Raw genomic sequence first — 24,280 nt, 5'->3', positions numbered from 1 at the left:
GAATTTTCTGCTATCATTCATTGCTTTCAGAGTCTGCCACCGTAGAAAATAATTTTCCAAAGTCTCTTTCCATTTAATTCCTCAATCTGTGTCTACGGAGACCAACATTTTAACTGCACTGGTGATTACAGTATAAATACACGTTCATCCTGTTTAATGTTTCTTGCCAGTTTATTGTCAGAAATTACGTTTTTCTCCCATTATCATTTTAGTCATTATTTGTTGGCTTCCTTAAAAAGATTCCATAAAATCTCTCAATATGTCCCAGATTCTTTCAATATTGTATGCCGTTTTGTTCAATTTGGTACTGCCTTTAATTTCCTTTTGCAGTCACAGAAGAATCTTCTGAAAAGTCTCAATTTCTCAATAAATTATATCTCCATAGAGAATGATGAACTTTGTAACCTCAATTAAATTTAGCATCTGACTTAATCCCTAGTTACTGTTACTATATATATAAACAGTCCAAATGCTCAATAAAACACCAACCAAGTATATGATATTGCGTTGACGAAATGCATGCAGCATTGATTAGATTCTAGCCTGTCCAATTATTCCAGATATATATATATCCCACTAATTTCTATGAGGTGACTCAATCCATAGAATAGGTTGTTCTGTATTTAACCCATCCATCCAAATGCCTTGATTAGGCTCCCATCTATAACCCACTCACTACCTGAGAAATACAAATGTTCTCCGGACATATTGGAAGAATTTGGATAGGATTTCTCTGGCTCTAGCCTCTATGTGGCACCCACCTGGACGGATGTTCTGGTTGAAGAAGTGTTTAGTCATCCAGTTGACATAGAGTCGCTTCTCGTTTAGAGTGGTGAGGTTTTGGAGGTGCTCTACGGCCTGCCAGAACTGCAGTGGAAAGTCAGCATCATAGGCTTCCAGGAACCTCTGGAAGAAATGCAATCCCGTTGTGTCCGTCAGCACATCTGTCAGTTTCCTGCCAAGTCAAAGTTAAGAGATGGTCGAAATCTGCTTCAAAATCCCCTGGGGTTAGTCTCCAAATCCTGGCAGTGGTGGGTAAATGTAGTTCAGTTTAGTTTAGAGATACAGCATGGAAAACAGGCCCTTCGGCCCAACGAGTCCGCGCGACTAATTAACCTACAAACCTCAATGTCTTTGGAGTGTGGGAGGAAACTGGAGAAAACCCACACGGTCACGGGGAGAATGTACAAATTTCATACGGACAGCACCCGTAGTGAGGATCGAACCTGTGTCTCTGGCGCTGTAAGGCAGCAAATCTACCTCTGCATAATGTCCGTAAAGGTCAATGTCCTTTCAATGGTAAACGCTGCTTTGCTTTCCAGAGATCTGCCTGACCTGCTGGTGTGTGCCCAGTGTTTTATTATTGTGCAGACTTGCTGCAGTACTTCAGTTGGTAGATTAAGTGAACATGTGCAAGTGTGCGTAGTGTTTGTGCGTAGTGTAAGTAGAGGGCTGCTGGAACAAGAATAGCAACATCAATTTATTGTACATAGATTAATTGGATAGGGGGGTAAAACGCCCACTCCTCTGTCTCCATCAAAGACTCTTGGGGCAGGTCCGCACTGCCCCAGTTTAGGCAGCGTTAACACTGTGCTATGCAACAATACAGTACGAGTTTATCCTATTGTGTCACCCTGCCCCAAACTCACATAGAGTTGTCAGTTCACAGGAGGTTGCTTTTGCACTGCACTCAAGCGAGAGATCAACTCATCACTGACCATGCCACCCACGCGGCATGGACCACAGGTTTGGGAGCTACATTGAGAAACAACATGGGCAGCCCCACAACACAGTTGTGATCGCTACCCCCTGTGTAGATCATGTACCCAGCCTTGCTCTATCTGTGGCATCCTGAGTGAGCCATGTCTGCAGTGAAGCTGGCTTACTTGGGAACTATTTTGGGTCTTGTAAAGATCTTTTTCCCGACTTTCATAACCTTCACGTTCAGCTTTAAGTAGAGATGGTCCCGCAAAACCTCTTCATCCAGCAGACCTGTGGGAGCAGAGGCAGAGGAGAGGTGGACAGGATTAAGGGTTATTGTTATTGTTAGCACTGTGGGCAGGTGAGCAAGATGCAGACTGCCCATGATCTGGCAGAGCTAGCTCAGAGGCTGAATGACCTTATGCTCCCAAGAGAGGCCAAAGCTTCTGCAGAAGGAGAGGACTTTCGGGTGAAGGGGTAACTGCTCAGAATGAAAGGATGTTCCCATTGGAGAGAGTGCCTGCCCTCTTTCCAGGCACCACCTTCATCTTTGCTGCTCTCACCTAGCGCCAGCCACTGCCAACTTCAAGCACCCAATCATTCTATTGCATTTTACCATGAAAGCCAGCATCTTGCTATTTCTCCTGTTAACTAATTCTCCGTGGCAAATTAACCTACGAACCGGTACGTCTTTGGAGTGTGCGAGGAAACTAGAGCACCCAGAGAAAATCCACGCGGTCACATGGAGAATGTGCAAACTCTGCACAGACAGCACTTGCAGTCAGGATCGAACCCGGGTCTCTGGTGCAGCAACTCTATCGCTGCACCACTGGATAGTGGATGCTAGAAGGTATACGGTAGAGTGAACAAACTCCATGTCACATGTCCTTAAATCGTGAAGCAGTGTGGGATGGGATTGGGGGGCAAGTGCCCAGAGAATTACTATTAACAATACCCATACATACCAAGTAGAACCAACGTCTTGTAATATCGATGAAAGCTCTTGCTCAGCTCCTCAATTGCCAGCCTTGGATGCTTCAGTGCAAGCTCCTCAAAGGTCATGTTCTTGATCTCTGTGGGGAGGGATGGTGTGGAATGTGGACAGAGAGGAACACAAGGTCAGTGAGTGACACATTTCTGGAGTCGCACAGGAATGAAAAGGCTAGTCTTTAGATACCCAGGATATAGGAATGGGAAGAGGTCATTCAGGAACGTGATGGATTCCACTTCTCCATCAGATTGTGTCTGAGCTCCACAGAATGGCGGCAAGCTTCAATTGGCCCAGTCTTCACTGGGCACCAGGTCACCAGCGACGGCCACACACCTAGATGCATAGGACAGGTTTAGAGGGATATGGGCCAAATAGTGGTAGGTGGGACTAGTACAGATGGGACATATAGGTCGGCGTGAACATTGTTGGGGCGAAGGGCCTGTTTCCACGCTGTCTTACTCTTTGACTGTATGACCTAGGTGTCGGCACAGCTGAAAGACTGCCTGACGTCAGGAGGGAGGTCCCTGCACAGTTGTAGCCTGCGACTGAGGGTTGTTCCCTCAGCTCAGGCCCAGCATCCATGCGCCATCTTACTGATCTGGAGCCTGTCAGAATGCCAAGAACCAAGAGCCCAGTGTGTTGTATTGTTATACGTACGGAAACGGAACAATTACATTCTTCCTTGCAACACCACAACAGATACGTAAACAGATACACAACAGGGTACTCTGTAAACACCATAATCAACAAAATTCAGAAAATATATATTAAAAAATCAACAAATAAATAAACAAGCAATAATAGTGCAAAGACAAAATGAATGCCCCCAAGTCTCTGTAGTTCCGAGCATATTTAGAGATTGTCGTGCTTAATAGCCTGTTGCTTGTCGAGATGAAACTGCTCCTGAACATTACCATTTTCAGGCTCTTCCTGATGGCAGGAGTGAAGAGTGTGTGGCCAGGGTGGTGTGGGTCTCTGATGATGCTGGCTGCCTTTTTGAGGCAGCGACTCTTGTAGATCCCTTCGATGGTGGGGAGGTCAGTACCCGAGATGGCCCGTGTCCAGCTATTCTTTGTGCATCTTTGAGGATTCATTCCTCTCTCCCCGCTACCAGGTGCATGGTTGATATCCAGAGATTTCTCACAGAAACACCGTGCCACCAATGAAGAGTCGGGCCTGAGTTATAACCAATCTTGTTTTCTAATTACTTTCTCTTCTGTGTCCATACAGTCAAGAAGAATCAACCAAGTCTGATTAAACAGCCCACACTTATGCCGACAGCACATTGCCTTTTTCCATGGGGCTGTGCAGGGAATAAATGCTCAATATTTAAGTGGTTGGAGTGAAGGAATCAGCTTGAGGTGGTGACATGGACAGGACTTCCTCCCTCTCCCTTTCTCCCCCCACTAATGCCCACATGCCAGGCATGTCCTGCTGCTCTGCATTCTTTCGTCTACATTATTTTGTTTATGTTCTTATTCTCCAAATGCTCTCATTCACTTAGTGATCCGCAGCTTACTCCCCGTGGCCATTCTGACTTTACCTATCAGAGCCACTCCCTTCACTCACCCTTAGCAAGCATCTTTTGTCTTCTGGATAGACAAGGAACTGCAGATGCTGGTTTATATATTTTTTTAAAGCAACAACAAAATGGAGTAATTTAACGGGTCAGGCAGCATCTGTGGAAAGGCAGTATTTCGGGACGGGACACTTCTTCGGACTGATTGTCGTAAGGGGGAGAAATCTCAAAGAGAGGTGGTGGTGGGATAATGACTGACGAGTGATCACTGGATACAAGTGAGAGGTGTTTTACTGGCAGGTTGTGCGACCAAAGTCAGAGATGAAAAGACAAAATGTGTGAGATAAAGAGATAAGGATAGAAAAGGCACCAAATGTGAAACCGGAGGAATATAGGGGGAAGGTGTGAAAGAGAAGGGGAAAGGGATACATGTGTGCACTTCCAGGTGGGACACAGGAAAGAGAGTGGGGAGAAGGGGCGGAAGAGGGAAGAAAGGGGAGGCGGGGAGGTTTGTAGGTTAGTTATCTAAAATTGGAGGATTCATAGTTCACACTGTTGGATTGTAAACTTCACAAGCAGAATATGAGGAGCTGTTCCTCCTGTTTGCATGTGGCCTCACTCTGGCAGTGGAGGAGGCTCAGGACAGAAAGGTCATTATGGGAATGGGAAGGGGAATTAAAGTGGTTTAGGTGGGAACCTCTCCTGTGGTTGCAGGGGAAAGTACTTGGGGAGGGGGTGGTTTAGGATGGGTGGATACAGGAGAGGTGGGGAGGGGGGGGGGGGGGGGGGAGATTGGCAAATGAAGGCTAGAGATGAAAAGGAGACAAAAGGATGTCACATAAGGAAAGAAAGCAGGACAAAATACATTATAGCATCTGGAGACACAAGAGAATCTGGTGTAAAAAACCCTACTGCAGGATGAATTCAGCAGGTGAGATGGAGGCAAAGAGATATTTAGGGTCGAGACCCTGCATCAGGGCTGAGAGGAGAGAGGGACAATATAACATTTGTCTTGTCCCATCTTGGTGGTATAGTTTGCCTAAATTCAGAGTCTAATTCTGCAATTGGACCAAAGACCACCAGGGGAGCTGGGGAGATGGCAGCCCTGCTGACAGTCTGTTTGTCTTTTCCCTCTTTTTGTTATTTTTTAGTTTGTTAAAAGTTTTTGTTTTAATGTTTTTCGGTAATGTTTTATGTGGGGGGAGGGGGGATCGGGGGAAACATTTTTTCAAGTTCCTACCTTGCCGGAGATGTGATCAATTTTCGGATCACATTCTCCGGGCTCTGCGGCCTGCCATCGATGGAGCTGGAGGCCTCCTCGCACTGTCGTGAGCCCCATTGTGGGGCGCGAACTTAACATCGGAGCTGATCCCTTGCCTGGGATCGCTCAAACCGGGACCACCGCGGAATCACCATCATGAGTATAGGAGCAGGGAGGTTCTACTGCAGTTGTACAGGGTCTTGGTGAGACCACACCTGGAGTATTGCGTACAGTTTTGGTCTCCAAATCTGAGGAAGGACATTATTGCCATAGAGGGAGTGCAGAGAAGGTTCACCAGACTGATTCCTGGGATGTCAGGACTGTCTTATGAAGAAAGACTGGATAGACTTGGTTTATACTCTCTAGAATTTAGAAGATTGAGAGGGGATCTTATAGAAACTTACAAAATTCTTAAAGGGTTGGACAGGCTAGATGCAGGAAGATTGCTCCCGATGTTAGGGAAGTCCAGGACAAGGGGTCACAGCTTAAGGATAAGGGGGAAATCCTTTAAAACCGAGATGAGAAGAACTTTTTTTCACACAGAGAGTGGTGAATCTCTGGAACTCTCTGCCACAGAGGGTAGTTGAGGCCAGTTCATTGGCTATATTTAAGAGGGAGATGATGTGGCCCTTGTGGCTAAGGGGATCAGGGGGTATGGAGAGAAGGCAGGTACGGGGATACTGAGTTGGATGATCAGCCATGATCATATTGAATGGCGGTGCAGGCTCGAAGGGCCGAATGGCCTACTCCTGCACCTAATTTCTATGTTTCTATGTAAGAGCTCGCAGTCTCTGGTGAGGCTAGTCGGGAGCTCCAACGCTGCAGAAGGTTCGACCAGCCCCGACGCGAGGTTCGATCGCCCCGTGCGGGGGAGCTGATCGCCTCGATGCGGAGGGCCAGAACGCCGCCGGCTACGGGAGTCAAGATCGTCCCGTCAACGGGGGTCTCGAGGCACACGACCGAGGAAGAACTAAGGGAAGGACTTGAACTTTATTTGGCCTTCCATCACAGTGAGGAATGTGTAGGAGTCACTGTGGTGGATGTTCATGTTAAAATGTGTTTTTGAGTTTTCTGTTACTTTTAATTGTATGACTGACCTGGCCAATGAAATTCCTCGCATGTTGCAAAACATACTTGGCGAATAAAGCGTGATTCTGATTCTGATTAAGTTTAAGATCTGGGTTGACGCCAAGGTCACATCCTGGACACACATCAGCTTCAGCACAGGCCAAAGAACTAGGACAACTCCATAGGCAGAGTCCCCCTTGTAGGGTTGGATAATTACGGCAGAAAAAAACATTCTGAGGATCAAGCTGGTTTTCACAAAATACACAGAGTGAACATAATCAAGTTTGCATCAAGAAACAGAAGAAAGATCATAAGATCGTGTGATAGGAGTAGAATTAGGCCATTCAGCCCATCGAGTCTACCCTGCCATTCAATCATGGTTGATCTAACTCTCCCTCCTAACCCCATTCTCCTGCCTTCTCCCCATAACCTCCGACACCACGTACTAATCAAGAATCTATCCATCTCTGCCTTAAATATATCCACTGACTTGGCCTCCACAGCTTTCTGTGGCAGAGAGTTCCACAGATTCACCACCCTCTGATTAAAGAAAGTCCTCCTCATCTCCTTCCTAAAAGAACGTCCTTTAGTTCTGAGGCTATGACCTCCAGTCATAGACTCTCCCAGTGGAACCATCCTCTACACATCCACTCTATCCAGGCCAAGATACTGGGACAAAATCTCCAGGAAAAGGCTCAGAGCAGCTGCTGAATCAGTGGCTTCCAACTCTGCCTCTAATGACAGCCTCAGCGGGTAGCCTGATGAAATTAGCTCCTACTGAATCTGCTTTGATACACTGGCGGTGAATGAGCTGAGTCCAGCAAAAAACACTCAAGAGACTGTGACTGGGGAACGAGACGCCTTGTGTTTATTGAACTTTTCCAACTGAAAACCCCTGAACCGGTTTATTTTAGAGTCGGGAGACGGATCAAAAGCAGCCACCATGATCCCATTTACAGGGATTGGTTTCCTGTCTCCACTTTAGTCCCTTTTTCCTCAATTGAAGTTTCTGGTGAGTTTCCATCTATAAAAATAGATTAAAATGACTTCAATTTCTGGTGGTTGCTCTAGCTGATCTTACTAATTATGTACTAGTAGTACAAAGGAGCAAAATGCTGCAGTAGATCAGTGGGTCAGACAACATCTCTGAAGAAAATGTGTAGGTGACGCTTCGGGTCGAGACCAAAATGTCACCTATTCCTTTTCCCAGAGATGCTGCCTGACCCACCCAATTACTCCAGCATTTTGTGTCTATCTTCAGTGTAAATCAGCTTCTGCAGTTCCTTCCTACACATGTACTATCAGCGGTCAGCTTAAAAACAAGGCAGCCAAACTTATGTAATACTGTGGTCTGAAGAAGATTATGGGCTCATCAACAACAGAGCGTCCATAATCTTGGATGACACTCTAGTGAAGTTCTGAGGGACTTCTTGCCCTGTCAGAGGTGTTGTCATTCAGAGGTTGTGATGAATGTCTGTCCTCTCAGATTGATATAAAAGATCCCACGGCGCTGTTTTGAAAATTTTCCAGGGAGTTTGATCCTCTGCTAGTATTTATCCCTTATTCCAAATCACTAAAAAAAGTTAGCAGAATTCTGCTGCTGTGATCAGGCTTGTTTCCTCTTTACAGCAGCGATGACACTTAAAAAGCACTTCATTGGCCGGTATCATTTGATGCATAGAATGCTTACAATGACTCCAAATGAATTAACAGGCACATCCTCCACCAAATATATGTTCAAATGGACTCTCTGCACCAGATCAGGTCTCCTCCAGCCGGCTGTCCAGGAATGCATTAGCAACAAACAGGAAGCCATGAAACAAAACTACGATACTCATGCCAGACTACGAATGTTTAGGGCTGAAGACAAAGTCTACACTCAACTTGCACACAAAACTGGCAACCAGCCCATTGTCCAGCAGTGTAATAGTCAAGTGGCAGAACTACTGACAGACGGGAGAGCTGTTAGACGGCTTTTGGATCATATACGCTGTTGAACTGACAAAAGACCCGATGAAGCTACAGAAATGGCTCCTGTTGTTGACCCAGAAGATGAACCAATGCATTGAGTAACAGGGAACGTCATCGCCAACCGTCTCCTCGAACAGCTGAGTACAACAATACCCGGATAGAACACAGCTCCCCCCCCCCCCCCCCCTGCGGCGGCCCAGTAGGGGGCATCGGCCAGTTGACCAGTACCGGGCAGGATGGTGGCAAGGAAATAATTTCATTGTTCTTCTATTAATATTTAACCGTTGACTTTCCTACAGGGAGGGGGATGAACTGCCCTGAACTGTTAACCTAGGCGCATGCGTTCCGGCATCTTACGTGTAGGGTGATATACCATGTTTGAAGTTAATTATTAAATTACTGTTTAATTACTTACTCCATTGTTATTGTTCCCGGCAATACATAACACTGCTTATGACAGTCTTCCCAAATGGAACCTCACAATTCCCTGTATTAAATTCCATCTGCCATTCTTCAGCCCAACTGATCAAGATGCTGCTGAAATGTTTGACAACCACCAACAATACCACCCACGAGTGTCATCTGCAAACATGCTCATCATGTTCTCATACAGATCATTGATATGGATGACAAACAGCAATGGGCCCAGCACTGAACCCACAGGCACACCACTAGTCACAGGCTTCTAGTCCAAAAAGCAACCTTCCACAGTCATCATTATATATTTCTAGCAGTCATTTCCATGCCATTTAATAAGTAAGTAAGTAAGTAAGTAAGTAAGTAAGTAAGATTTGTAAGTAAGTAAGTAAGTAAGTAAGTAAGTAAGTAAGTAAGTAAGTAAGTAAGTAAGTAAGTAAGTAAGTAAGTAAGTAAGTAAGAAAGTAAGTAAAGTAAGTAAGTAAGTAAGTGTAGTAAGTAAGTAAGTAAGTAAGTAAGTAAGTAAGTAAGTAAGTAAGTAAGTAAGTAAGTAAGTAAGTAAGTAAGTAAGTAAGTAAGTAAGTAAGTAAGTAAGTAAGTAAGTAAGTAAGTAAGTAAGTAAGTAAGTAAGTAAGTAAGTAAGTAAGTAAGTAAGTAAGTAAGTAAGTTTAAGTAAGTAAGTAAGTAAGTAAGTAAGTATGTATATTGGCCAAGTATTCACATACAAGGAATTTGCCTTGGTGCTCCACCCACAAGTAACAACATGACATACAGTGACAGTTACGAATGACTCAGAAAACACTAAACATTAATAATAATAAAACATTAATGATAAAACACCATTGATCAAGCATTTGAACCAACAATATACCAGATCAAAGGGAGGCTACAGATTTTTGGCTGTTGAGTAGAGCAACTACTCGTGGATAAAAACTGTATTTATGTCTGGCTGTGGCAGCTTTGACAATCCGGAGTCGCCTTTAGTTTCTGTCCTGATAATTGAAGATGACAATGTCACCTTTGTCTGCCATCACTTTGTTTAGATACTTTGACCTTTAGGTTTGAAAGTTAGAGAGCTATATTGTTGAAGGAGCAGACACAAAAAGCTGGAGTAACTCAGTTGGACAGGTAGCTTCTCTGTTACTCCAGCTTTTAGTGTCTCTCTTTGGTTTAAACCAACATCTGCAGTTGCTTCCTATGCATGTTGTTGAAGGAGCGAGCATCTGTGAGTCCTATCCGTGATTACTATCACAATGCTGTTTGTAGTTTCTTGACTGTTTGCATCATAGCAATTCCAAAGCACAGAAACACAGGAAGCTGCAGATATTGGTGGACTCAGCCCAATCTATCCTCACCATCAAAAGCATCTACACCAGGCACTGCCTCTAGAAGGCAACATGTATCATCCTGGACCTGCTCTCTTCTCATTGCTACCATCAGGAGGAGCTACAGAAGCCTGAAGCCCCACTTCACCACGTACAGGAACGGCTACTTCCCTACAACCAGTAGGTTCTGGAACCGAATCGTACAATCCTCATCTTACCTTGGGAACCAAACATAAAAAATCACCCCTTGAATTACCATGCATTTGTTTTCTAATGCCTTCTATTTTTGCACTATCTATTTTTTTCCATTGCCTTGTACACCTTGTGTATAATACTCACACTAATGTATAGTTTATGTTTTTATGTGTTAACTGCAACTATGTGCCAGTGATACTGCTCCAAAGAAGTTTTTCATTATCCCTCACTATATTTGTACATATAACAATAAACCCGACTTGACTTGAAACTTGCTGTGCAAAAACTTCCTCCCTACATTATGGTTTGTTACCTTGCTTCAAAGGTTTCTCACTGCCTGTGCAGCATGTTGGGAGGTGCTGAGGCGGTAAAAGGGGCTTCTTTCACTTTAGGCACATCCAGACAGAGCCCACAGCTTCATAATGATCACATAGCCTTATCTTGTGCTGTGCTTCTTCCCCACCTAGGTGTTTAGGGAAGATGCACATTTTTGGAACTGGCTCGGGGTAAATGTCAGTTCCGCTCCCCCCAGGAGAAGAAAGTCACCTCACGATGTTTATTTTGTGGTCAAGGTGAGAAGAAGTGAGGCAATGAGAGCCAGCCCTTGCCTTCGCTTGGATCTTGAAAATAGATTACAGAACGATGAAATCACTGCAGACAGTTTGGGCACAGCAAGATTCATGTCAAGTTTATTATTACATGTAATTCAGGTCCAGAACTTCACACATAGGATGAGTCTCTCCCCCCACCCCCAACAAGAGCTTTTCACTGTGCCTCGGTACACGTGACAAAAACTCAACTCAAAACTCAACTCAATTCACTCTCCCCCTTAGAGGAGAAAGGAAGATGTAATATAATGGTTTCTTGTTGATGGTAATTTACATATGCGCTTTTATCTGCATTACAGAATAACAATTGATCTGGGCAAGATGCCTCGTCTTGGTAACTATCGTTGCCAAGGCTTGTTCTGTAAATTTAGTCCCTTGGCTGACTGGCTGGGTAACTCAGCCAATGGAAATATGCCACAGAATATCCACTGTAAGGGTAGGGGTGAAGTTGAATGTCTATGGATTATTCCCTTCCAACAGAGAGGAGAAAATAACGTTTACCCCCCCCCCCCCCCCCCCCCCCCCCCCCCCCCCCATCTCCCTAGCTCCCTTACCCATATCTTCAGCTGCAGCCTTTATGACCATCTTCATGGAGCCGAGATTAGTGGTGTCCTCAGAGACCAGCAGCATCCATTCCTCATCGGTCAGTTTGTCGGTATCGCCAATGGCCGTGCAGGCCTGGTTCAGTAGCATCGACCTGGCCATCCTCCTGATGTGCAGGTCCTCTGTGTCTGCCACACGCGGTGGCAGATTCTTGCACTGTGTCCAGCTGCTTGGATCATTTGGTTTGGCCCCAACCTTAATTAGGACAAGGACGAAGAATTTCATCTTAAATGCACAGGACTTTATAAACAACCAGTTTTGGGAGAACTAGGGAATATCAGCTGTTGGTTTACAAAAACAGGAACAAAGTGCTGGAGTAACTCAGCGGTTCATAGAGCATCTCAGGAGAACATGGATAGTTGACATTCATTTCTGATCAGGACCCTTCTTCAGACTGACTAATGGATCTGAACAAGGTTCATGACCCGAAACATCACCTATCCATGTTCTCCAGAGATGTTGCCTGACCTGCTGAGACAGTGTCCAGCACTATATGCTTTTTTTCCCTATTGTTCATGCTACATTTGCGGATGATTGGGAATGCGGTGGTGCTCAGAGGGACTTGCATCTCGATCCTTGTGGCCCTTGGTGTCATGTGGTTGCATGATCTTAAGCATTAAAACCCATGGAGGTGGACACAGCACGATGATTTGCAAATGTCTTACCGCAAGATTGAGGAAGTTCATATCCTCGTGATCCAGAAAATCGTCATATGTTTCCAGGAGTATCTGTTGGAGGAGCAGAAACCACAGAAATGAACTTGTTTCTGCTTCACCCACACTGAGAACAGAGTCTGAAGAAGAGATGCTACCTGACCTGCTGAGTTTAGTTTAGTTTAGTTTGGAGATACAGCGTGGAAACAGGGCCTTTGGCTCACCGAGTCCGCGCCGACCAGCGCTCCCCGCACATTAACACTATCCTACACACACTAGGGCTCATTTTTACATTTACCAAGCCAATTAACCTACAAACCTGTTCGTCTTTGGAGTGTGGGAGGAAACCGAAGATCTCAGAAAAAACCCACGTGGTCACAGGGAGAACGTACAAACTCCGTACAGACAGCACACATAGTCGGGATCGAACCCGGGTCTCCGGCACTGCAAGCGCTGTAAGGCAGCAACTCTACCGCTGCACCACCGTTCCTCCAGCAATAGTATCTATCTTCGGTTTAGACCAACACCTGCTGTTCCTTCCTAAACTAACAAAACTGCACCTTGTGGTGACTGCGCTTTTAGTCAACTGGATAACCTTTTTATGCTTTGCTATCCTAAATGCATGTAACTATCACCTGGCTACGGAAAACCTCTATCAACAGACAATAGGCAATAGACAATAGGTGCAGGAGTAGGCCATTCAGCCCTTCAAGCCAGCACCGCCATTCAATGTGATCATGGCTGATCATACCCAATCAGTTCCTGCCTTCTCCCCATTTTCCCTGATTCCGCTATCTTTAAGAGCCCTATCCAGCTCTCTCTTGAAAGTATCCAGAGAACCAGCCTCCACCGCCCTCTGAGGCAGAGAATTCCACACTCACAACTGCTTCATTATTGCCATCATCCCACCCAGGGGAAAACAGCTTCTGCCAATTATACAGGGATGTCTGCTGACATTAATCTTGCCAGACCCGAGTAAAACATTTCTTGTTCTGCACTGTCCTTGTGTCTTCACACAGCGTGATGTTCATAAATTCATTATCGGAGCAGAATTAGGTGATTCAGCCCATCAAGTCAATCATGGCTGATCTATCTTTCCTTATTCCCCATTCTCCTGCCTTCACCCTACAACCCCTGACACCCATACTAATCAATAATCTGTCAATCTCTGCCTTAAAAATAGCCATTGACGGCCTCCACAGGCATCTGTGGCAATGAATTCTACAGATTCACCACTGACTAAAGAAATTCCTCCTCATCTACTTTCTAAAGGTATGTCCTTTTATGCTGAAGCCATGGCCTCTGGTCCTAGACTCTCCCACTAGTGGAAACATCCTCTCCACATCCACTCTATTCACGTCTTTCACTATTCGGTAAGTTTCAATGAGGTCCCCACATCCTTCCAAACTCCAGCAAGTACAGGCCCAGTGCCAACAAACGCTCATCATATGTTGTTCCAGGCAATTTTTCCCAGGATCAGCTTAGTGCTGCCGCTGCTCACTCTCTACACTTGTCGCAACTCCTCCTTCACAAGGACACACTAATACAAAGTCAACAATGGACTCTCACCTCACAGATCTCCTTCTGGGCAGTGAATATCCATGGAATGACCTGACCCGAGGGGAGAAGGGTCTTGAGGTTCTGATCAGTTTCTACCTGCAGCTTGGCATACTGGTTACTATTCTCAGTCAAGTACACTTCAATGATCTTCTGACCCAGGATTTTCCTGAGAAGATACCCAGCTCTGTCCTTCACACTCAACACAACGTTCAAGAAGTTTGTCATGTCGTGCCAGAGGAGCAGGTAGGAGAGATGGGAGACGTTCTTTTTCATCCTCAAGAAAGATGCAAATGGTTCTCCTGCCAGCTGGTCTGCATTAAAGGCCCAGTGGAGGTACCTGAACTGCAGGGGCATCTCAGGAAACCTCTGACATTGGAGCATCGAAGGAGCTTTGATGAGTGGGATAGCGCAGTCTCGCTTTAGGAAGGTGTCCTCACCCTGTCTGCTCTTCATCTGTTTATCTCTACTTGGTGATGATGAACAAACCCACGTTGATGGCTGATGAGGGCACACTGGCTCCTGCTGTTTGGGCAGAGTCTGTGGAGTGGGCTTGGGGGCAGTTGCCTTTGGCTGGGTTCGACCGCAGCTCCGTCGCTCTTTAGTCGGAGGCTGCGGTGTCGTTGTGATCTTTACGTGCTTGGTCTTACAGTAGGGCAGCTTCCAGAGGAGACGCTTGTGAGCCTTGGTGTAATAGGGCCAGGAGATGCCTTCTGTACGTTTCATGCTCGTTGTTGAGATGGGGTTGGGCGAGTCGTCTTCTGTGACCTTTCCATGTGACATCTTTTCTTGATACTCCCGTCTGACAACATCGTACCCGTTGAGCTTTCTCAGGTTGCGTTTGCAGTGCATCAGGAAGCGGGGCAACCAGTACCCTTTCAGCTTCTCCAGGACTCCCGTTTGTAGCTTCACTATGAAATCCCTCCTGGTTCGATAGAGCTTCATTGCATTCGACGACGAAATATCTTCTCAACGAGGAGGAGAAAGAAACACGGATCAGACAAACTCACAGGTCTATGGGAAGCCAAGCCAAAGGACCATTGCTTCTTGTCAGGTCTGCTATACTCCTGGGATGCTTTTGCCCTCTCTGACAGGGTGTAAAGTTGATAAAGCTGTTAAGGCCATTAAGTACAAAATATTTCTGATAAAGACATATAAAAGCCATTAGAATTTCTGTTAATAATTAGAAACATTGTCTTTTAAAACTTAAAAATACCATAATACATAAACAAATTAAAGTCATATACAATAAGTTAAAAAAAAAATAATTTAACTTACCCAAAATGACACAAAGTGCTGGAGTAACTCAGCAGGTCAAGCGGCATCTTTGGAGAACACGGATAGGTAACGTTTCGGGTCAAGATTCTTCTTCAGACTCAGATGCTGCCTGACCTGTTGAGTTACTCCAGCACTTTGTGTCATTTTGTGTATTGAGCAGCATCTGCAGTTCTTTGTTTCTACACTCTAAACATAACGTGCCTCCTACCTCCTAATCGCTTGTGATTCTCGATTTGGATGAATGGAGATTCCAATGTGTCCAGTTCGGAAGAGCGGATTCCCCACTGGAATCGCGGTCAGTCTGACTTCCCATAATAAACCTCAGTTGGAGTCCCGCAATGGAACAGATTGACCGATCTCACCAGCTCATCGTGGAGATGCAGTGTGGCCAAGGCATTTACCAGAGAGCGGCTGAACACTCATGCATCCTCTCAGATCCACCCGCCATGGCCAGCATGGCACTGCCCAATGTTTATGTGCCACTGATCAGCAAACCTGGAGATATGGCTCCCTACACCAACATCCAAGTCATTGATTCAAAAATGAAAAGCTGACCTGATTGCACATCAGTCACTTTCTTCTCTTGCCCTATCCATGCTCTCCCACTTCCACGTGTTCACAGCTGGGTGGGCCGTGAAGTGGGCAGGGGTGAAGAGAAAGCCGTGGACAAGGAAGAGAGAGCAACGGAGTGAGAATTAACAGCCTTGAACAGCACAGGAAGGGTGAAAAGATAGACATGAGCCTGTCCACCAGGAATAGAAGCGAGGGACGTGCGGTGAACAGAAGCCTTGGTGGAGACCATCAGAGATGCCGCATGCGACGTGAATCAAGAGCAGCAGCACACAGGCTGAAGACCAACAAGAACAATGAATGCAAACAATGAAAGTTGTGACAACCTGACAGGGTCAAGTCTTGGAGACATTCAAGTTAAATGAAGTTGAGTGAAGTTGATTGTATAGTACTCTGTCTAAAACAATCAGCTGGCTTCTGAATTACAGAGTCTACCGCTGGCCACGGGACTTCTAGGCATTCTGTGTAAGAGCTTTAACAGTTAAACGTAGGATCTGAATGTGTAGGTTTCAATGGAGAAATGAAATGAATGGGGCGAGGTAGATAATGTGGGGGCGATCCTGTACAGAGCCAAATGGAGAGCGTGCAAAGATATAGGTAGAACAAAAATAAATGTCAGTAAGTTGAAAGGGAAACATCCAGGAGTGGGGGTGTAGAGATAGGGGAGGGTGGGAACTATAAAGAGGGGTGACTACAGGGTCAGATTCAGTACTAATGTTCGTCCAGAAGTCACTCATGGCTGGAACTGCAGCAATTCCGCTGATGACAAAAATCTCGATTGCAACTGCGGCAAAGGGGGACTTTTAATAGCATGAATAGGGGCAACCTGGGAGATGAAACTTAGAAAGCAGGCAAATATTTGAAAATAAAATACTTAAGTGAGGAAGTCAGAAGGAGGGTAAATAGTGGTGGTGTTGCCCACAGCCTGCCATTACCAATTGTCCTTTCCCTGGGATGGAATTCCGGATTCATTAAAAAACGCATAAAGTCACAGTCACAAAATGCTGGAGTAACTCAGCTGGATAAGCAGCATCTCTGGAGAGAAGGAATGGTCCACGTTGACCAACTTACTCCATCCAAACCAGTCCCATTTGCAAAGGTTCACCTGCAGTCACAAAGATCTATAATCGACACCAAATGCCACAAAACGCAAAATTGCAACAAAAAATTCTACTTGGGAAAAGCCTCCAATCATGGATGACATAAGTAGTCATTGAATCTAATTTGCCTGCAGTGGTGAGGAAGAAAGTAGGCCTGAACACAGAGAGAAAAATCCCACTTGTAAAACTGTGCCAAAGGCACCTGTCCATCTAAACAAGAAGTTATGTCCCGAGTTTAATAAAACAACAAACAACAGCACATCTGACAGTGTTGCATTCTGTCAGCATGGGACTGAAGTGATGCCAAAAAAAAGTAAGTGTCTGGAGCAAGATTTATAGCACAGCCTTCCAATTCAGAGGTGGAAGCGCTATTGCTGGACAGGCACAGATCTATTAGAAAATGGTTGGGGCCTTGAGTACGAAGAAGAGAATAGAAAGATGACCTGAAATGTCACCTATTCCTTTTCTCCAGAGATGCTGCCTTACCCTCTGAGTTACTCCAGCCTTTGTGTGTCTATCTGCTGCTCACAGAGACTGCCGCAGCATGTAGCAATAACATGGAGTATACAGAGGGCCAGAACCAAAGAAAATAATCCACGAGTGACCTAGCTGGCACCGCGGCTTTTGATGTCGGACGACTCATTCCATCTGACTGGTTGCCATTCAGAGCCCGTCAACCCCTTACCAGTAAAACCTCCGCAGGTGGACATCACGACAGACCCATCCTGCAGGTGAGTGGCCTGTAACGTGCGGAGCTGAGCAAAGTACTGGTCTCGCTGGTTGACGTCAATCTCGTTGAGTTTCAGCATCTTCTCCACCCTCACCCAGAACTCCGCCAGCTCTGCCCCTGCACAACACATCAACATCCTGTCATGGCGGGGCAATGCTCTAAACTCCAGCAACAAACCACAGCGAGTAGCCCATGTGCGCACACGCACACGCGTGCACATGCACACACATATGCACGCGCATGCACACACACGTACACGCACACACACGCGCGCAGGCACACGCGGGCGCGCACAAGCACACACGGGCACACACACACGAGCGCTCTCACACACACGCGCGCACAGGCACATGCGGGCACACACGCACATGCATACACACACGCGCACGCGCAAACACACACACGCGCACACACACACGGGCGCACGCACACACACACACGCATACGCACACGCGCGCACAAGCACACACGGGCACACACACACGCGCGCACACACACGCACACACACACACGCTCACACACACACACACACGAGCGCTCACACACACACACACACACACGAGCGCTCACACACGCACACACACACACACGAGCGCACGCGCACACACGCGCACAGGCACACGCGCGCGCACACGCACACACGCACACGCACATGCACACACACGCGTGCACAGGCACACGCGGGCACACACACACACGAGTGCACACACACACGCGCGCGCACACACACATGCACAAGCACACGCGGGCACGCGCACACACACACGCGCACACACACATGCGCGCGCGCACGCACACACACACGCACGCACACACACACGCACGCACACGACGGGAACAAGACTGCCTAGGGTGTTGGGGCCTGCTTCCATCTGCACCTCCTCCCATCATTGCATCCTGTGGGATTCGCCTACCAGTTGTCCCCATGAGAAATGATCGAAAGCGCCTCATCCCCTGCACGCTCCCGATGCAGCGTTTCAGTAGCCACTGGTCCCATGTCTCGCTCGGCTGTGCTTTTTCTACTGGAACAAAATGAGAACAGAAAGAGTTAGTGGCAGGAATAGGGAGCTGGCACACCGCAAGCCTTTTAGACAATAGAATAGACAATAGACAATAAGTGCAGGAGAAGGCCATTTGGCCCTTCGATCCAGCACCGCCATTCAATGTGATGATGGCTGATCATCCCCAATCAGTACAGCGTTCCTGCCTTCTCCCCATATCCCTTAACTCCGCCATCTTTAAGAGCTCTGTCTAGCTCTCAGTGGATCAATTACACAACTTGGCATGGTGACCCGTGAATCAGTATGTTGTAACAACACACAGGAGTCCCCACATTTAATTTTGTTCATTCACTTTATTGTGATCTGGCTGTTTGTAGGGATGGGCAATATCACTTTATTTGATACTGCCCATCCCTAATGACTTATCCGAAATTGGAGGTGACCTATCTTCTTTAAACCACTGGTGAAGGTGTTCCCACAGTTGGGGAGGGCGTTCCAGGATTTAGACCCACTGACAGTGAAGGAAGGCTTTTGGTCCATTGTCCTTCACCAGTAGTGATACTGAGTTCCCTTGATATTGGGTATAAAAGTCATGACATTATGTTACAGTTGTCCCACCTTGTACACGAGCACTATCCTACACACAAGGGACAATTTACAATTCTTACCGAAGACAATTAACCTACAAACCTGTACGTCTTTGTTTTGTGGGAGGAAACCAGAGCACCCGGAGAAAAAACACATGGTCCCGGGGAAAAGGTACAAACTCCGTGCAGACAGTACTCTAGTCAGGATTGAACCATGTGTCTGGCGCTGGAAGGCAGCAACTCTACCACTGCGTCACCGTGCTGCCCCAAACCCAGAACAACCAGGATGACAACCCCATATTCTGGTACTCACCCTTGGCCGCCTCATGGCCCAGCTGGATGCTGGACTCCTGTGAGTTACTGCTTATTGAATCAGAGGACACGCTGTCTTCAGAGAACTGCATTGTTTCGAGAGATTCCGACGATTCCTGAGGCATGGATTCATATTTGGGTGCTGTGAAACGGAAACATTGCAAATAGGAAGCTGGGATCAGGAAGGAAAACCCAAGAGCAAGATACAAACCTCAAAGTGCAGCTTTATCCCAAAACAAAATCAATTGTGATCTTAGCGTAATAGAGAGCGGTGATGTTAGTTCTGATGACAAGGAGTGAGTGAGTGGTTGGTGGAGCTGAGAAACAGTAAAGGCAAGAGGTCACTTATGGGATTGGCATACAGGACCCTGACAGTAACCACAGGGTCAGGCAGAGTGTAACGGATGAAGTAACAGGAGCTAGTGAGAAAGGAACAGTCATAATCTTGGACAATTTTAATCTCCATGCAGAATGAAAGTTGGGCAAAGGAAGTCTGGATAGGGAAAAAATAGTGTTTTGGAGGAGCCCGAGGGCTGAGGAAGGGGAGGAGACAGCAAGGGCTAACAAAATTGGGAGAATTCAATGTTCATGCCCGCAGGATGCAGACTCCCCAAGCGGAATACGAGTTGCTGTTCCATGAATATGAATTCCACAGATTCACCACCCTCTGACTAAAGAAATTCCTCCTCATCTCCTTTCTAAAGGTACGTCCTTTTATAATGAGGCTATGGTCTCTAGTTCTCCCACGTGGAAAATTACTCTCCAATTTAGTTTGAGGAAGAGCAGAATGGGTTCAAGATGAGTAGTTTAAAAATAAATGAGGGCATTACAAACAGCATGGAGCAGAGGGAGTTAAAGTGAATAGGCAAATCAAGTTACAGTTTCAGTCAGTCAAGATGCAGCACAGCCAATGAGAGGGATATTTGCAAGGAGAGAGAAATATTCCAAAGGGAGCAAAAGCATTTTGTTGCAGGAACACCAGTGACAGGTCAGAAGTTTGTGTGGAAGAGAGAAAGAGGAAAAGAGGAAAAGAGGGAAAGAGGGAAAGAGGGAAAGAGGGAAAGAGGGAAAGAGAGAAAGAGGGAAAGAGGGAAAGAGGGAAAGAGGGAAAGAGGGAAAGAAAGAAAGAAAGAGAAAGAGAAAGAGAAAGAGAAAGAAAGAGTTAGAGTTTAATGTTAGAGGTTGGAATTAAAGACATAGTAGAGACAGGCTTGAAAACAAGTCAGGGTATTTAGACAAAGTCAACAATGTTTTGTGAAAGGAAAATTACTTTTGACCAATTTATCATCGTTTTTTTGAAGCGCGGTGGATTGCGGGGAACTGATACCTAACAGCAATTTACAGTGGGCATTTAATACGTTGCCATATCCAAGGTAGTTATGGAAAGTGAAAGCTGATTGTGAAGGAGGTATGTGTTGGCATGGGTGAGTGAGACAGTGCAAGACTGTATGGGAGAAATAAGCATCCATCTAACCGTCTATCCCCATCCTGTCCTATCAGATGGATTCTCAATGAAAGAAAGAAAGAAACTATTACTTACTTTTGACTAAGTTGGTGCTGTCCATGACAGCTGAAAGCACTTCATAGCCAAGTGGACCTTTTGAAATGTGACCAGTGTTATAATGCAGGGTTGCAGCAATTAGTGATTACATATACTGTGAAGACTGACAATGGAGTCTGATGAAAGGTCTCGACCTGAACCGTCACCTATTCCTTTTCTCCAGAGATGCTACCTGATCCCTTAAGTTACTCCAGCATTTTGTGTCTATCTTTGGTGTAAACCAGCATCTGCAGTTCCTTCTTAAACACATAGAGGAACTCCTCGGTTGTTTAAAATAGTGTCATGCAATTAATTCTTCTTGAGAGGGCAGACAGGGCAGTTCGTAAACAAGAGGACATCAGGGATGATGTCGGCTCCTTCTGTTACAGTGGAGACGTTAGAGAACCAAAAAGGTTGATGAGAACAAAGCCATAGATGTTGTCGATATGGACTCAGGCAACACATTTGATAAGGTACCTGCTCTGGAGTGTAGATCACATGGGATCCAGGGAGAGCTGGCCAACTTGATAGACAATTGGCTTCATCGAAGGAAGCAGAGGATGATGGCGGAAGGTTGTTTTTCACTGGAGGCTGTGACTAGTGATGTGCCTCAGGGGTCGGTGCTGGGCCCATTGCTGTTTGTGGCGTATATGGACGATTGGGATGAGAAGGTAGAAGGCAGATGACACCAAAGTGGATGGTATCGTAGATAGTGAAGATGGTTATCATATCAATAATTACAGCAGGAACTTGATCAGTTGGGCAAGTGGGCTGAGGAATGGTTAATGGAGTTTAATCCGGATGCGAGGTGTGGCATTTTGGGAAGTCAAACCAGGGCAGGACCGTCACAGTGAATGGCGGGGACTAGGGAGTGTTGGAGAGCAGGGGAACTAGGAATGCAGGTACATAGTTCCTTGAAAGTAGCAACACAGGTAGATAGGGTGGTCAAGATGCTTTCAGCATATTGGCCTTCATCAGTCAGGACATTGAGTATAGAAGTTGGGGTGTTATGTTACAGCTGTCCAAGACAATGCTGAGGCCGCATTTGGAGTATTGTGTTCACTTTTGGTCGCCCTGCTATAAGAAGGATGCCGTTAAGCTGGAAAGAGTGCAGAGAAGATTTCCAAGGATGTTGTCAGGACTCAAGGCCCTGACTTAAAGGGAGTCTATTTTCTATGTTTCTATTAGTGGAGTCGAGGGATATGGGGAGAAGGCAGGCACGGGTTATGGATAGGGGACGATCAGCCATGATCACAATGAATGGCGGTGCTGGCTCGAAGGGCCTGCACTTATTTTCTATGTTTCTATGTTTCTATGAGAGGTTGGGCAGGCTAGGACTTTATATGTTGGAGTGCAGGAGGCTGAGGGTTGATCTTATGGTGTATAACCTCATCAGGGGAATAAATAGGGTAAATGCACAAAGTATTTTTCACACAGAGGGTGGTGAGGGCTGATAGATAGGAAAGATTTAGAGGGATGTGGGCCAAACCTGGGCAGGTTGTAGTAGTATAGATGGGGCATCTTGGTCGGCATGGGCAGGTTGGGCTGAAAGCCTGTTATCGTTCTGTATGACTCAATGACTGGGTAAAATGTATGGAACTGTTTAGACTGCAGCAGGTAAAATGTTTGGGCCGCACTCACCTGCCAGAGCGGGCAAAGTCATGCCCAGCAACAGTTGGCACAAAATGAAGTGAAGGTACAGGTCTGTCTTCAGGAAATGCTGCAAACGATGATCTTCCAGCCACTTCAGAAACCCGCTCATGTGTTCGATCTGAGGTCAAGCACAACAACCAGTCTTTCATTTGACAGAGGCAGCAATTAACACCAGGAACCCAGTGGTTCAACGAGTAACCAGGGCAGAGTGGTAGTCATCTGATCTGTGAGTGCAGGTTAGATCAGTTGATTCACTCTTACACCTATTCACTGCCGTTTCTCCTGACCTGCTCTGTCTGTATCAATCTGTGGGTTTACCCCAGAGCTGTTCACCATTGTTCACCCAAAGCTTCAGTCTCTCTGACTTTATTTACCAATGTACTTCTAATCTTGCCCAGGTTTTCATGCCTCTTGCAACCAAATATTCTGGGATGTAATTACTGTTTATTATTCACACCTCACATCCCCACCCTCACAAGCTCACTCACACATTCATACTTGCTCACACCCACTCACATCCACCAACACACACACACCCTCGCACTTGCACTTTCTCACTCACACCCTCACCAGCACACTTGCATCCTCACACTCACACTCACCATTACACACTCACCATTACACCCACACACCATTACACCTCACACTCACGCTCACACCATCACACCATTCACATCCTCACGCCAATACACACCATCACACCATTCACATCCTCAAATACATTAACTACTTGTTTACATATCTCTTACGCTGATGCAAGCAAGATTTTCATTGCTCCGTTTCAAGACATGACAATAAAACACTCGTCTCTTGATACTCCACACCCTCACCATCACATTTGTACCCTCACTCACACTGTCACACACACACACCCACACCTCAGCCACACTGTCACCCTCACACTCACACCCTCGGTCACACTCACAACTACACACTCACACCCGCACAATCACGCCCTGAGGCTCACTGTCACACCTCCCCCCCCCCACACCAACACCCTCACATTCACACCCCCACACTCACACCGATAGCCATTCACGTCCCCACACCCTCATATTCACACTCTTCAAGCTCCCATCTCCTGTAGACGTCTGTGTTCCAGAGTGCAGGACTGCCAGGGCAGATCTCACCGGCTGTGGGTCTCTGTAACACACGTTGCTCAGCTTCACCATGAGCTGCTCTGCTGGAGAAAGGTTCTGTTTGAACACATCCGTGAACACGGTGCAGACTCACCAGGTTGGACGGCAGTTCAGGGTGAAGCTCCCAAGATTTGTCTTTTAAAATATAGATTGGAGTCTGTCCAAATACCTGAAAACCAAACCACAGCACGGTTACTGCCACTTCTCCCAGGGATATCTCTTTCAATGAACATTGCTTGGCAAACCTCAGCCACTGAGAGCTAACCATAGAAAAGGCATCATAGTAACACTTAAATGCAGCACAAATATTGCTCACTGGCAAATCAGAGTCAGTAAAAATCTTCAGATGCTGCAAATCTAAAATAAATCTTCATTCTGAAATATCTCTGTTCCTCTTCACACAGATGCTACTTGGCCCGGCGTGTTGAGTCAGTACGCACAAAAAGCAATGAAAGAATGACCGTTTAATGAGAAGATTGGATTGTGGAATAAATATTGCTC

At 46.2% G+C, this 24,280-nt stretch overlaps 1 protein-coding gene across 5 annotated transcripts in view; it reads right to left on the bottom strand.

The window, feature by feature from the left end:
* Nucleotides 1–24,280, bottom strand: part of LOC129701070 (regulator of G-protein signaling protein-like) — a 67,834-nt gene that overhangs the window by 39,223 nt on the left and 4,331 nt on the right. For 4 of the 5 annotated variants that reach the window (XR_008724148.1, XR_008724147.1, XM_055642025.1 and 1 more), the window contains exons 3-13: nucleotides 23,874–23,948; nucleotides 22,629–22,758; nucleotides 19,449–19,589; nucleotides 18,462–18,569; nucleotides 17,503–17,664; nucleotides 13,882–14,834; nucleotides 12,325–12,387; nucleotides 11,611–11,854; nucleotides 2,667–2,774; nucleotides 1,887–1,992; nucleotides 762–955 (exon numbers count right to left, since the gene is read on the bottom strand). Coding sequence is in view for 3 of the 5 variants with exons in the window: in XM_055642025.1 (XP_055498000.1) it covers nucleotides 762–955; nucleotides 1,887–1,992; nucleotides 2,667–2,774; nucleotides 11,611–11,854; nucleotides 12,325–12,387; nucleotides 13,882–14,834; nucleotides 17,503–17,664; nucleotides 18,462–18,569; nucleotides 19,449–19,589; nucleotides 22,629–22,758; nucleotides 23,874–23,948 (2,284 nt within the window). In the remaining 2 variants the exon portion in view is untranslated. The remainder of the gene's footprint in view (nucleotides 1–761; nucleotides 956–1,886; nucleotides 1,993–2,666; nucleotides 2,775–11,610; nucleotides 11,855–12,324; nucleotides 12,388–13,881; nucleotides 14,835–17,502; nucleotides 17,665–18,461; nucleotides 18,570–19,448; nucleotides 19,590–22,628; nucleotides 22,759–23,873; nucleotides 23,949–24,280) is intronic. The other variant, XM_055642024.1, reaches the window with a different exon arrangement.

This window comes from Leucoraja erinacea, chromosome 10 (genome assembly GCF_028641065.1).
Source record: "Leucoraja erinacea ecotype New England chromosome 10, Leri_hhj_1, whole genome shotgun sequence".
NCBI lineage: Eukaryota > Metazoa > Chordata > Chondrichthyes > Rajiformes > Rajidae > Leucoraja > Leucoraja erinaceus.
The sequence above is the reverse complement of the archived record's forward strand: the minus strand, read 5'-3'. Positions and strand labels throughout refer to the sequence as shown.